The sequence below is a fragment of the Protopterus annectens genome, chromosome 11.part0, assembly GCF_019279795.1.
Source record: "Protopterus annectens isolate FY-2018-M chromosome 11.part0, PAN1.0, whole genome shotgun sequence".
NCBI lineage: Eukaryota > Metazoa > Chordata > Ceratodontiformes > Protopteridae > Protopterus > Protopterus annectens.
The window spans coordinates 506370648-506384760 of NC_056745.1; the positions used below are offsets into that span (position 1 = coordinate 506370648).

Genomic DNA, 14113 nt, shown 5'->3' on the forward strand with positions numbered 1-14113 from the left:
AGCCAACAAAACCAGACTTCTGCGTAATCAGGTGGAACTACATGGAATACGGACGTTTTAATGGTGCTAAGTAAAGTGCAGCAAAGTTTGCAGCAGGAATGCTGCTGCACTGAGACAGACTGTGTTAGGAATTTTACAGTAAATAGCACTCAAAAGGATATTCAAATATACTTTACAAAACATTACAAAGAGGTCAAAAGGTCTAAAAATGGAAGTACACACCAGACCCTAAAACATGGCAAGACGGTACTTGCACAATCTAAAATATTATTGCAGACATTCACAAACTTGGTTACAGAGCAAAAATATATAAATAAAAAGCAGTAGAAAAATAGAAAAAAACTTCCACTATAAGTCATTGATTTATAACTCAGGGAAGAACCAACTTGCTAATCATAACTTATTGCAAATGGAAATAGGCAAAAAAAAAACAAGTTTTGTTTTTTTTCAGTTGGGCCCCATGCACTCCCTATGTGGGAAGCAAGTAACCACTAGACATATATCAGCTCCATGGTAACACCAACATGAACAAAAAGGCACTCTCTGAAATTGGAAACAACATAAAATGGTGCAGCATCAATCAGTTAAACTCAGAACCAAGTAAAATCAATGCCACAGAGGGTCCAAGAATGGTTCAGATGATTTTTATTGAATTAACCTAAAAGGAAAAATTTAAAAGCATTTTTTTCTTAAATAATGTCATTGTATAACAGCAATAACTGACTCCGTGATGTGGTATATTAAAGATTTAACAGCACAAAATCCAAAAGACAGAATAAAGCCAAAGTTCATATATAGTCTTCTTCTTCATTTGGCTTTTCCCGGTTAGGGGTCGCAACAGCAGAACTCCGGTCCGCTAATGATTGGCAGCAGATTTTTACAGTGTTGAGTTGCCAGCCTAAAGCCCAACCTTCAACGAAGGTATGCCCATTCACGCATGTCTTTCAAACGCTACTCGACCGCGGGGAGGACCTGCAGACTCCACACAGAAGGCGCTCCAGCCGAGAATCGAACGGGAGTACTTCTTGCTGTGAGGCGACAATGCTACCGCTGCACCACCGCAGCTTATAAAGTTCATATATAGTATATAACAAAAATAAACAAATTCAGTAATACACTAATTAAATAAATTGTTTAATATAACAACAAAGCTTTCGGGAAAACAAAGCTTTCTCAGTGTAAATATTTCACAACTAACATTTTCTTTTTAAATACATTTCTAAAATAACACAGCCAATAAAAACCCACCAACAATAACAATCATTGTGAGGCAATAAAATTCTTAAAGGACTAGATAGTTCAGTTTAAACACACTTGTCTTTATTTCAAAATTGGTTTCAGTGACACTGTTTAAGTCCAGGTATGGAATCAGCCTGTCACCACAGGATCCAATTATATTCTCTTATTTCCAGTTTGTTATTTATGTCCCCTCTTCTCAAATGTTTATAAACTTTATCTATCACTCTAAAAGAAAAAAAACATGGTCACAACCATTTTCACTAATATGCTTAGCTAAAGAATTTGTACAAATATTTCTTCTGATGTCAGACCTATGTTCGATAATCCTATCCTTCAGTGTTCTTATAGAGTTCCCTACATAAAAAAATTGTACATACATTACAGGTTGCTAAATGTATAATATTTATAGATTTGCATGCCCCAGAAGAGTTGAAAGCACTCAGGCTTCACCCTCATGATTAAACCACATTCAGTATTCCACACTGATGTCATTGGTTATTGCTTCATTATAGAATCTAAGGAAAGACTGTGAATGCACTGGCTGTTACTACTGTAAAGAATACTTCTCACTGTTGATGATAATAATACTAATAATAACAATAATAATAATAATCCTGTTTGGTGACCAAGTAGGCCACTGGATAAACACAATCCCTTTTCAGGGATGATGTGGCATCTGGTTACACAGTAAGCAAACAAGGGCAAAAGGGATCAAACTCTGTACCATAGGAACTACAGCTCACAACCTTAACCTCTGCACCAACTGCCAGACAAAAAACATGTCAAGGTAATGTTATCAAGGATAACATTACAGTTTATAGATTTTTATTAGCCTATATTGTTCATAAAGCATTTACATGTGTTTGTCTTATGCTTTTTTAGTTGATTTTTCAGAAAATGCTCTGGAATGCAAGAATAGTTATATGCTGCTAGAGTTGTGACATTCCACAACGTATAGGTGTTAATGAGTTACAATGACATTCTACTATTATCTCTTTTTTGTATGCTTCTTTGTAATATTGACTGACTATACTAATGTCTGCACCCCGTTCTTTTTATTCAGTGCATCACATTTGAAAATGGTCACAGTGTAGACCAGTACAATTATCCTGTTAGTTAATGTCTAAAATAAACATATTGTAGCAACATTAACTTTACTGCAGTAGGATTATCTACTTATAGAAATATGTAGATTTTTGAAGGACCAGAAATGTAACTTTGCTTTAGAATTTAAGTAACTTAAGCTCTACTAGTGGTCAGTGTAATGCCCAGGTACTTTGGCTATTAATATGTTAGAACTGTGAAGCACTGTGATACAGCTTTAACGTTGCTTTTTCACAGTGTTTGGGTGTCCAGTTTGGATCACAACTGGGCTGCCTTCTGAACAGAGTCTACATGTCTTCCTTTAGACATTTTTCACCTAGTACTGCAATTTCCACTCACATCAAAAAAGACATTCAGGCAGGCCAGCAAGTGATCTTTTAAATTGCTTAAGGGTGTGAGAGCAGTACATGTGAGAAAATGTGTGCATTTGTTTGGGGTGTGTGTGTGTGTGTGTGTGTGTGTGTGTGTGTGTGTGTGTGTGTGTGTGTGTGTGTGTATGTGTGGTTGTGTGTATGTACACACATCCTGCAATGGACTGGTATTCCAGCCAGGATTATTTCTCTTCCATATGTTTATTGAGTGTCAATAGGTATGGACTCTGCAGGCCATCCCTATGTTCATGTAGGTTTTCAGTGAGGATTCTGGTTTCCTCCCACATTCCACAGACTTGCCAAAGAATAAAATGGAAATCCTCCTAATTCTCATGTCTGTTTGCAAGTGTGTGTATGTACCTGTGTGGACTTGCATTCCATACAGGATTAGTTCTATACCTCATGTCCACTACTTTTGTGATAGGCTCCAGCTCCTCAAAGACCTTGCATAAGATAAAGTGAGTGTTGGAAAACAAATGATTGAATAAAGAAATGAATGAATATAACACCCAAACAAACATGCATGTAAAGAATTAACTTCCTTTAGTGTTTTAAGGCAATTAGATGAGCGTAGAGTGGTTAAGGCACACAACTCATATACATACCTCCAAGAACATTTAAAGAATGGAATAAACACCTGACCTAACCATAGTTAGGCTTTTTTCATGATGCAATTAATAATAGATTGATACTGGAGGAGAGGAAGAGGGTGACAACTGTACATATGCATGAAGAGTACATTTAAAAGCAATCTTATGATTGACAGAACACTGAGCAATAACCAAAATTATAGAGCATGTTTTACAAAAATAAGGAAAGGAAGATTAGGATAAATGAAAATGTCTGTTGGAAATTTAACTTGCAGTTGTAGACTAATATGGCTTTAATAAATGTAGACCTTGAGTTGGATATAATTTATTGTAATAGCTGGGTAACATATGTGCTGAACGTGGCATATCAAGAGGTGCTTTGAGTGAACATGGCACCTCATTGCAGCCCCTCTCATCAGAAGGAAAACCTCATTCAAGTTTGCTGTTTCCTTCAGTGTTGCTGTGACCCTGCTGTAGCATGAAGCCCCCTTCATGGGGATGCAGAGAGGTGTAGAACTCCTACAAAAACAGCTGTCTAGTACTACTACTATTTTTAAAGAGGGCACTTTCCATGCACCAGTATAGGATGAGTTATCCTACGTTCATTTGAAATTTTAGTACGGCTTTTGATAGTGTACTTTAGTGGGTTTGTGAATAAAATGAACAAGATGGGAATACAGCCTAAAATGATAATGAAATAATTAAATGAAAGGAGTTGGTTAACTGACAAGAGTTAGCAGGAAGTAGCCACTCTGATGGTGTAGGGGGGATAAAGCCCTGACTGTGGCCCAGCCAGTCTGGGTTCAGTTAGTGGCTTGGGCATCGGATGGACTGGCAGGGTGGTATGGGCATGCCCATCCTGGGTGGTAGTGCATTCACTGATGATGATACCTAAGGGGAGGCATGGTCTGTAGTTGGAAATTGCCCTTGGATGTGATCATTGAGCAAGGGAGAACAGGGACAAGGAAGTGGGTAGGGTGTATAAAAATACCCCCCTGGTCAAAATCAAATATGGCTGAACTCCCAAGACACCTTTAGGATCTACAACCATTCCAGCAATCCAAAAGTAGGTCCAGGGAAAGAATATGAGACTAGCTGGTAGACCAGGCATGGATATTGGGAAATAGGGGCTGGGCCAGTAAGAATAATACATAAGGGAGTGGGAACCAAAAAAAGAGTTAGTAAGAAGTAGTGAACAGTGAGGGTGCAGACAAGAGTAAGGTTATAAGTGGAATTCCATTAAATATGTTCATGTATACATATAGATATACCTATTCATGTATCACACATCTCTTAGGGATCAAACAGTAAATTAAATTTAATTGATATGAAAGTAGGAGCTGCAACTGAAATGGTAAAGTTACTCTGCAAATGAATTTGATAAGGCTAGAGGAACAGACATACAGACAAGAGATAAATGCTTTAAATAAATTCCTACCTGTTCAAATGATTTTTGCTTTTATTTCAAGATTAGATTTCAGTATATGATGGATGCTAGATGCCACAATTACACTTTTATGCTAATCAACCTAGTACAGAATGTTGTGGCATATACATAAGATTAAAAAATAGCTGAACTAAGTTTAGTTATGTCAGTGTTAAATTCTCATATATGAAATAAATGTAAAAGCAGTGACATTTAAATTAGCATTTATCTTTAGTATTCATTACCAAAATGTGTTAAACTTTTAATATGTAATTATACATTACGATCTTTATGATTCCATGTTTTTATGATATGAAGCCCAATTAATACGTAATTATTCATTACAGGCTGTCCGATTCTGTGTTTTTACGATATGAAGGCCAAGATGCCTCCCTAGATGACTGGAAGCATAGACATCAGAACTCTGTCCTCAGAAGGGTAAGGCGTATGCTAAGTGTACAAGAACACTCTGAAAACCCAAACAGGACAGTGTTCAGAAGAGGCGAGAGTGAGTATTCTCATAGATTTGTGCCGTCAAATGCTTCCAGACATGCATACGGCCTTGATGACCAACACTTCAGAGTTGGAAGATGTGCCTCAGATTCTAAAAGTCATGCTCCTCTTAATAATTATTTAAAGTTACCCAGTGACCATGATGCTTTACCAACAGTCACAGAAGTGAGTGCATATGAAACTTCCAACAGCCTCCAGTCATCTTTCTCTGAATCTAAGGGTACTCCCAGTTCAAACATACAGACTCCAGAAGTTGTTATAACACCATGTGAAGAATCAGTATTTTTGCTGCCTACACCAGAATTTAAACTCACAAATGAGTCAAACTTGTTAAGCCATTTGCAGGATAAACAAACTGAACAAAGCAAGACCATTCTCAGAACTGATTTAGAAAAGGGAGCAATTCTTATCACAGCAGATCCTGAGACCCATAACATTCAAAAACCTACGTGCCATTATGCTCCTGTACCACATACAAAAGTAGGCAGTGTTGGAGAAGAACATACAGACACTGCTCAGCCATATACAAATATCTGTGTGGGCAGCAATGAACACTCTTATGAACGTTCTCCAGTAAATTCAGCTAGCCAGAGTAAAGCATCAGTGAGAGAATGTAAAGAATCTGCTGATAGCCAAAGAACGACAAACGATACAAGAAAACCATGTGAAGAGAACAGCTCTGACACTGTCAATAACACGCAATCAGCAACAACACATGACAGAAATAGCATTCAGAATGCAGGCTTTGACCTTCAGCTGTTTGAGTACATAGATGCCAGAGAAACAGAAATAACAGAAAGCACAGATGAGCAAAGCACAGGGAATGCTTAAATCCTTCTAATAGTCAGTCTGAAATCACATACATATCATTTATAAATATGTTTTAACCACCTTTTTTACAACTGTTCTCTTGTTTCTGCTATGCAGAAGCAGTGAGAGTACACACTAAAAGTATGAAAAGTATGAATAGAAGTACGGGAAATGGAAAAGATATAGATATAATTGTCCTATTACCTGTGCCATTCACCTGCTTGATTTTGCAGTGGTGCTCTTATTCCTACAGCTTTAACAATATTGTCACTAAATACTTTCTATGAACTGTACATCCCTTGCTTTCTGAACATGTCATCACAGGTGTCACACTGCATGTGCTGACAGTTCTTTTCAACCGATCCCCATGTTCCTTGTCACTAGCAGTAGCAGCTCTTAAAAGTCCAGCACCACGTGAAACTCACAATTGCATGAAATGGCTCCCCTGTTTGGCTCATTAATCAAATTTAGAAAGGTAAGAAGATATAGCAAATCCAAGTTCTCAGCTTCTCAGCAAGAGTGAAGAAAGTAGATACCTTATAGCAATGTCAGCTGCCTCCTGGGGACCACAGTTTTTGCATTTTGCACTCCGCAACATTGAAGGAGTGCAGACAGCATGATGTTGTAATAGACAGGTTTGACTCTAATAGTGTTCAATGCACAGATGATGTTCTAAGAACTCCTGTTGTGTTTTGTATATTTTCCGGTTTAGAGGTCACTTAAATATTAAGGGTCTGCTCAAAGTAAAGAATGAGATAAGTCTATAAGTAAATGTTTTCTCAACCCACACAAGTTAAGCAGTATGAGGCACAAGGCTAGACACCCTTTTCTTTATTCATTGTCACTGAGAACACTTAACATCAAGTTTCTTCTTTTCAAACTGCAAGTGAAATTTAATTAGACTATTGTAATCTAGATTATATGCATTGGAACTAAACTGAGCAGCAATGCTCCAGACTCTTATAGATGTATGCTTCATCTGCACATTTCACTTACTGTTTTGACGTGTTTCTTTGAAATGAAGCATCCTTTCTTATGTGACCACTGACTGTCCTGGACCAAAAATAAATTACTTTCTTTCTCCGATACACTTGTTTTGTTGCACTTTGTGCATTATATTCTATTACTTCCCTTGTATCATTTTTCTTTTATTTTCATTTCTTATTGCAAATAAGCCATTCAGAGTCACTATTGTGACATGGTGATATTTGATAGATACTAGGTAACATGAACTTAAGTGTGTATTCAGTAAAAGGATATAGCAGCTCATACAGAGTACCTTTTTACTAGATGGACTTTCAATTACTTACATGGCAGTTGCTGCAACCTAAACTACTCAAGGGCATATAATAACCAGTAAAAAATATATTTGCTGTACTTGTTTAAAATATATTGCTGTGACTAAATATAAGAAACACAGGGTGTTATTAGAGAAGAACCGTCAAGCATATTAGGAATACAACATATTACCACCTGACAAACAACTGGATAAGAAAGTACTTGCAGTTTTTGAATATTGTTGCTATCATTCCAACATATTACCATAAAAATATTTCATGACTGCAACATTGGGACATACACTGATATGTCTCAATGAATTCTTCCTTACTTTATTCATTTGCAAAACAACTGTTGAACAGAACTAAAACAATTATCAAAGGTGTGTGTGTGTGTGTGTGTGTGTGTGTGTGTGTGTGTGTGTGTGTGTGTGTGTGTGTGTGTGTGTGTGTGTGTGTGTGTGTGTGTGTGTGTGTGTGTGTGTGTGTGTGTGTGTGTGTGTGTGTGTGTGTGTGTGTGTGTGTGTGTGTGTGTGTGTGTGTGTGTGTGTGTGTGAGTGCCTGTATGCATCTCTGTGTTATGTCCTTACTGCTAAGAAGCAGCAGCATTCATATTAAGCATAAGGTTGAAGGGCTTCCAAGAAACTTATATATCATATCACTTGATATTGACAGCATATTATGTACACCTGATACAGCAATTATTTCCACATACCCTGCACAGGAATGTAGTGTCCCATCCAAATGTCACACTATTACTCTAATCTGTAGAGAGAGTGCATTTCAAAGGCAGGGAATGCACTGGGTTACAAATCTACTGTCTCCATGGGTACTAATCGTGGAGTGAATGCTGAAGTTTTTTGCACATGTGTTAAGACAGCTCATCGTTTCAGTAAAGGTGGAGGAAGCTGAAAAGGGCAGGAACTTTCAGTGCTCAGAAAAAGCTAAATTGAAATCATCCCTCACAACTCTAAATGAGACAGAGTAGAGGTATAGGGTTTTTAGACTTGCAGGTTAGATTAGATTGTGTAGTCAAATAATTGTTTTGGTAAGAAACCTTTTGGGACTTTCAGTTTGGTCAATGTGCTTTGTATGGTATGCTCTTAAAGGGAACTGTGTTCAAAGATGTTTAATAATGGAGTAGTGTAAAGGACTAACACTGTCTGGGACCTATAGATCCCCCTACAGATCTGCTAAGCAAGGTAGAAGGACATCCTAACCACAAACAAAACATGGTGATCAAATTAAAGCATGTAATCAGCATAGGTACCCATGTCCTGGGTAACTGTATCTGTTGTAAGAGGGGTGCCAACAATGTGGTAAAAAGAGGGAGGAGCTGGAGTATTTCTCAAAGGTATGTGCATATTTGGCATTTAAGGTGAGCCCACAACTGACACTTCAGTCTAGTCCAGGCCCCGATGGACTATGTAAATGTCTGAGGGAGGTTGATAGTTGTACCAAATGTGCAGTCATAAGCACTCTTAGTTAGCCACATTTCATTGGCATCTGTTTCACTTCAGAGAAGCAGCTACAGAAGAGCAGCACACCCCTGACCAAGCCCTGTAGAACCCCACTAAAGACACTTCTCTGGCTACAGAGAATTCCTAATACCTTAATAGTATGAGTCCTACCAGAGATTCTGTTTTTATGCAGCAGAATACATATGAGCTGATATTAAGTTGGGGGAGTTTATCTATGATACCAGGGAGTGGAATGGTGTCAAAGGCCTTCACAAGGTCAAAGTAAGCAGTATAAATGGTCATGTCCTCCTCCAAGGCTTCAGTGACCATTTCAAAGAAATTGACTAGGTTTAGTTCCTAAAACATACCCTTTACAATTCCTGATTGGTATGCAATCAGGGTTTGTTATAATCTATGCAATCATGAGCTCCATAACACTTTACAGATAATACTTGTGAGGCTAATAGGGCTTTAGTTTCTGAGGTCTGTTGTGAGGTTGCCTTATTTAATGATACTACTATAGTTATTCTCAATGCTTCAAGAACATAACCTGTGAAGAGAATTCAAATGAAGAGGTTTAAGAAAGGTCTGGCTAAATGATGTTTGATACATACTAGCAGAGAGCCATTGATATTATCCTGTTCCATGGAAATAGCATATCCAGTTTTAAGTAATGCAAATATACCCTGTTTCAAGGTGATTTGGGGAGGGACAGGATAGCTGATAGTGGGGGAAACATCTGGCTGAGTAGGGAGTGAGAAATTAGTACCAAATTTGTCTGCAAAGATGTTAGCAATTACTTCAGGATCAGAGTGGGCAACGCCACTGTAAATAATCATGGTACAGTAATGAGTATTATTTCTCAGCTTATTAATATTGAAGCAAACTAATTCCAACAGTCGGAATCAGACATGTCTTCCTCAAGTCGTATTTAAAACACAGTCCTGGTCATTGAATTAGAGTGGGTGATTTAGTAAATGTATTAATCAAACATTCAAGGGAGTGTAAACATTTTAAAACTTCTTTATTCTTTGTTTTAGAAAAAGTACCTTCGACATTAGTAGGGGAGATTGGATTTGAATATAGAGAGTTATTATAGCATCTGAAATTGGGCGCTATCCAAAGACCAGACCCAGGGTTCAATAAACTCCATGTAGGAATAGTGTTATTCTTACACAGAGTGAATGGTGTTCGCATCTGCATAGCTGTCTCAGCAGCGTGCCTTTCATATTCATGAAGACACGCTACTGAGAGTGGATCTGTGGACAAGAACACTGAATGAGTGCAGGGGGCATGTTGCAGTAGTGCTCACAGATCCAACACACCCCCTACACCCCCAAAGTGCTGTACAGCACTTTTTAAGTGGTTTCAGTATCCGTGGACACTGAAAGCAAGTAATAAAAGTAAAACAGTGTCCGCAGACACTGAAAGAGTTAGTAGAAATTGAAATAAATGCAGGGGGTGTGTGACAGGTACTGTCACACACCCCCTGTATTGTAAAAGTGCCATACGGCACTTTTTACAGTACAAGTGTGTCCTCAGACACACAGCCATACCTATTAACCTCTTAGTGGCCAAACTTTGGACAAAGGGCAACCAAATCGGGGGACAAAGGTCCAAAAATAGGGACATATTTTAAGTACAGCTCTCATAAACTTAGAAAGTTGATAGAGGAACAGGGTTTGTATTAACATAACAGTGTCTGAAGGATTAGAAGTCTGAAACTCAAACGTATGCCATTATGTAGTGACTTAAATCCTGATATTGCTCATACAGACCTAGAAAGTTGATAGAATGACAGGTAGTGCATTACCAAATATGAATCAGCATTAGTATTAATACATGTAATTAAAGTGCTTGTATTACATTTTTTTTCCGTTATAAGTTAAGTTTAAGCGTATCCAAACAACAACAAAAGAGGCTCACCACAGCTCGTTTTAAGATATTTAATGCAGATAGACACAAAATGAAATAGTAAGCGCTTTCACGTTTCAAAGAACGTTTCATCAGACTTTAACATTACATTCATCATTCACCTGAATTAAATAACATCTAAAACAGTTACATCATCCAATCCCTTAATGAACATAATTATGACCTCACAAAAAAAACAATTAAACAATCAAACTTCTTAGAATTCTTAAAATTCATCATTTATGCACCTAAATATGCATATACACATAACACCATTTAATAAAACATTGAGCTATATGTATAAAGCAAATCTATTAGCTAAACCTAATTACACAGTATAGAAGCTTACGTAATTTAATATTCCTAAAATACTATGCAAAACATGGTCTAATCTAGCCACATAGTCTAATAGCAAAGACTTAATGCTGGAAAATCAAGTCTAATACATATTCATAGGTTCATAGGTTCATAGGTTCATACTAGGCTATCCTGCCGAGGCATTTTTAAGCCTAGCCCCCATCGCTTTGTGGTTGCTCCCACCCCTTTTTATATATGGGGATATATTTATGTTTTTTTCTGTGCCTCTGTCGAGCAGTGAATTAGAAAACATAAAGACACACACACACACACACACACACACACACACACACACATATATATATATATATATATATATATATATATATATATATATATATATATATATATATATATATATATATTGTTTAACTAATGTCATGCTATTATATTCCATAAAATACATATAAAAAGCTATAATATCCAAAATACTATAGAAAACATGGTCTAATCTAACCTGTCACATAGTCTAGTAACAGAAACTTAATGCTTGAAAATTTAATATGCATGAAAAAAGACTACTATATATTTAAAAGACATAAAAGCATATATATATATATATATATATATATATATATATATATATATATATATATATATATATATATATATATATATATGTTATTTAAAATGTTATTTAAAAAATGTAAAGAAAATATCTTGCTGTTATATTCCATAAAATACATATAAAAACTATCATCTAACTAAGATCTATTAAATGAAGGTTAAATAGTAAGGTATCTAATGTGCATAGAAACCTGGTGTCAGAAAAACCTAATAGCTATACAAATAAACTAATACATAACCATAACATATAGCTGTCCTGAAATACATTATCGGGTGCTGAAAAACTATAAACCACCTAATCTTATAAAATAAAGACTTAATGCTCAAGTGTCTTAATGTGCACAGGGTCGGGCTGCTAACTATTATTAAATGTTAAACTCTATGGTCCACCTGATCTTATAAAATGAAAGCTTGATACTAAAGTGTCTAATGTACATATGGTCATGCAGCTAAAAAGGTTTAAGTGTTATTTTATCATTCAAACCATGCACTCTATGTGCTTGTAGCCTCATTATCCATCTGTTTTCTTGTTCTTCCGTATAGTGCTTGACATCCCCTAGTCTACCAGTCTTCTTAATCAATTCCAGGACTCTAAACCTGAATTTATGTGTCATACCATAACTCATCACATGTCTAGCTAGCGCATTGCCCTCATCCTCTCTATTTATAGCATATACGTGTTCGCTGACACGTTCCCTGTGGGCTCTATTCGTCTTGCCCACATAGAAAGACTTACATATCTGGGATTGTGCTAAATATATCAGATATAATAGTCTTTTTTCATGCATATTAGATTTTCAAGCATTAAGTTTCTGTTACTAGACTTTGTGACAGGTTAGATTAGACCATGTTTTCTATAGTATTTTGGATATTATAGCTTTTTATATGTATTTTATGGAATATAATAGCATGATATTATTTAAACAACACATATATATATATATATATATATATATATATATATATATATATATATATATGTTTTTATGTTTTCTAATATGTATTAGCCTGTTTTCATGCACACTTTATTTTCCAGCATTAAGACTTTGCTATTAGATTATGTGACATGCTAGATTAGACCATGTTTTGCATAGTATTTTAGGAATATTAAATTATGTTAGCTTCTATACTGTGTAATTATGTTTAGTTAATAGTTTTGCGTTATAGATATAGCTCAATGTTTTATTAAATGGTGTTATATGTATATGCATGTTTTGGTACATAAATGATGAATTTTAAGAATTCTAAGAAGTTTGATTAATTGTTTTTTTGTGAGGTCATAATTATGTTCAGTAAGGGATTGGATGATGTAACTGTTTTAGGTGTTATTTAATTCAGGTGAATGATGACTGTAGTGTTAAAGTCTGATGAAACATTCTTTGAAACGTGAAAGCGCTTATTATTTCATTTTGTGTCTATCTACATTAAATATCTTGAAACGAGCCATGGTGAGTCTCTTTTGTTGTTTTTTGGATTCATATCGTTGGTTCTGAAGAGGCACTATATCCAGGACTGGTTTGATTTTGGCTCTTTAAGTTTAAGCGTAGCTGAATGGGTTTGCGCATCATGGACCTCTGCTCAGCATTGCTTAAACATCTCATAGGAGCTAAATACAGATATATATATATCTAAAATTCTCAATAGTGAGATAGCGTAGTGATTAGAGTTCTGACTTTGCATGCAGCAGTTTACAGTTCGAGTACCAAGACAGGCCTTTCATTTTGCATGGGAAAGCATTGTTAAAATTATTTTTATTTTTAAATTATGTAGCAATTGATATTTGTTAACCAGGGTAGTGCTTAGCTGTGCTCAGCATAAGCAGCAGTCAGCTCAGCTTAGTGGATTTGCACACTGCTAAGCATTTTCCCCTTTAAGCACTGCTCAACTCAGCTTAGCAGATTTACGCACAGCTAAGCTGTGCTCAACACTTACAAAATGGTCCAATGACAGCAAAGAGTGGGAATACAGCCTTATTTAAACCACACAGATGAGAATACAGCCAGAACCTGTTGTAGTTTGATCTGTGCAGGTACCATGTCTGGCGTTGGAGAGTGAGCATGCTTTCGGGTGCAGCACTGGGGCATTCTGGAGTCCAGGGCCATGGCTGGGCTCCTTGTTGAACACCATGATGACAGACTGCTGCAGGGCCAGTACCAGGGCTCAGTGTACAAAGCTGAAGCCTGGGACCATCTGGCATGTGACCTCACCAGTGCCATTGGAATCCCCTGACTGGTGAGCAGGTACGGCATCATTATGCTGACCTAAAGCATAGGAAGGGGGTACTCTTGGCCCAGTGGATCCAAGATGCTCGGGCACGGAATGCTGCAGTAGTTTGAAAGTATCTCATCCATAGCTGTACCAAATTCTAGGCTGAGTATGTGATGGATAGGTATGAATAATGTTTGATTTTCCCCTACAGCTGCAGCAGAGAGAGCTAGCAATGTGGAGGCCCATGTGGACAGACCACCAGGTCTGAATTGACAGG

General features: G+C 36.8%; 1 protein-coding gene across 3 annotated transcripts in view; it reads left to right on the plus strand.

Annotated features, from left to right (window-relative positions):
• BEST3 (bestrophin 3) overlaps positions 1–7156 on the plus strand; it is a 474344-nt gene extending 467188 nt beyond the window's left edge. For all 3 annotated transcript variants that reach the window (XM_044087997.1, XM_044087998.1, XM_044087999.1), the window contains one exon: positions 5078–7156. In XM_044087997.1, the coding sequence (XP_043943932.1) occupies positions 5078–6074 (997 nt within the window). In that variant the 3' untranslated portion in view covers positions 6075–7156. The remainder of the gene's footprint in view (positions 1–5077) is intronic.
• The last annotated feature ends 6957 nt before the right edge of the window (positions 7157–14113 follow it).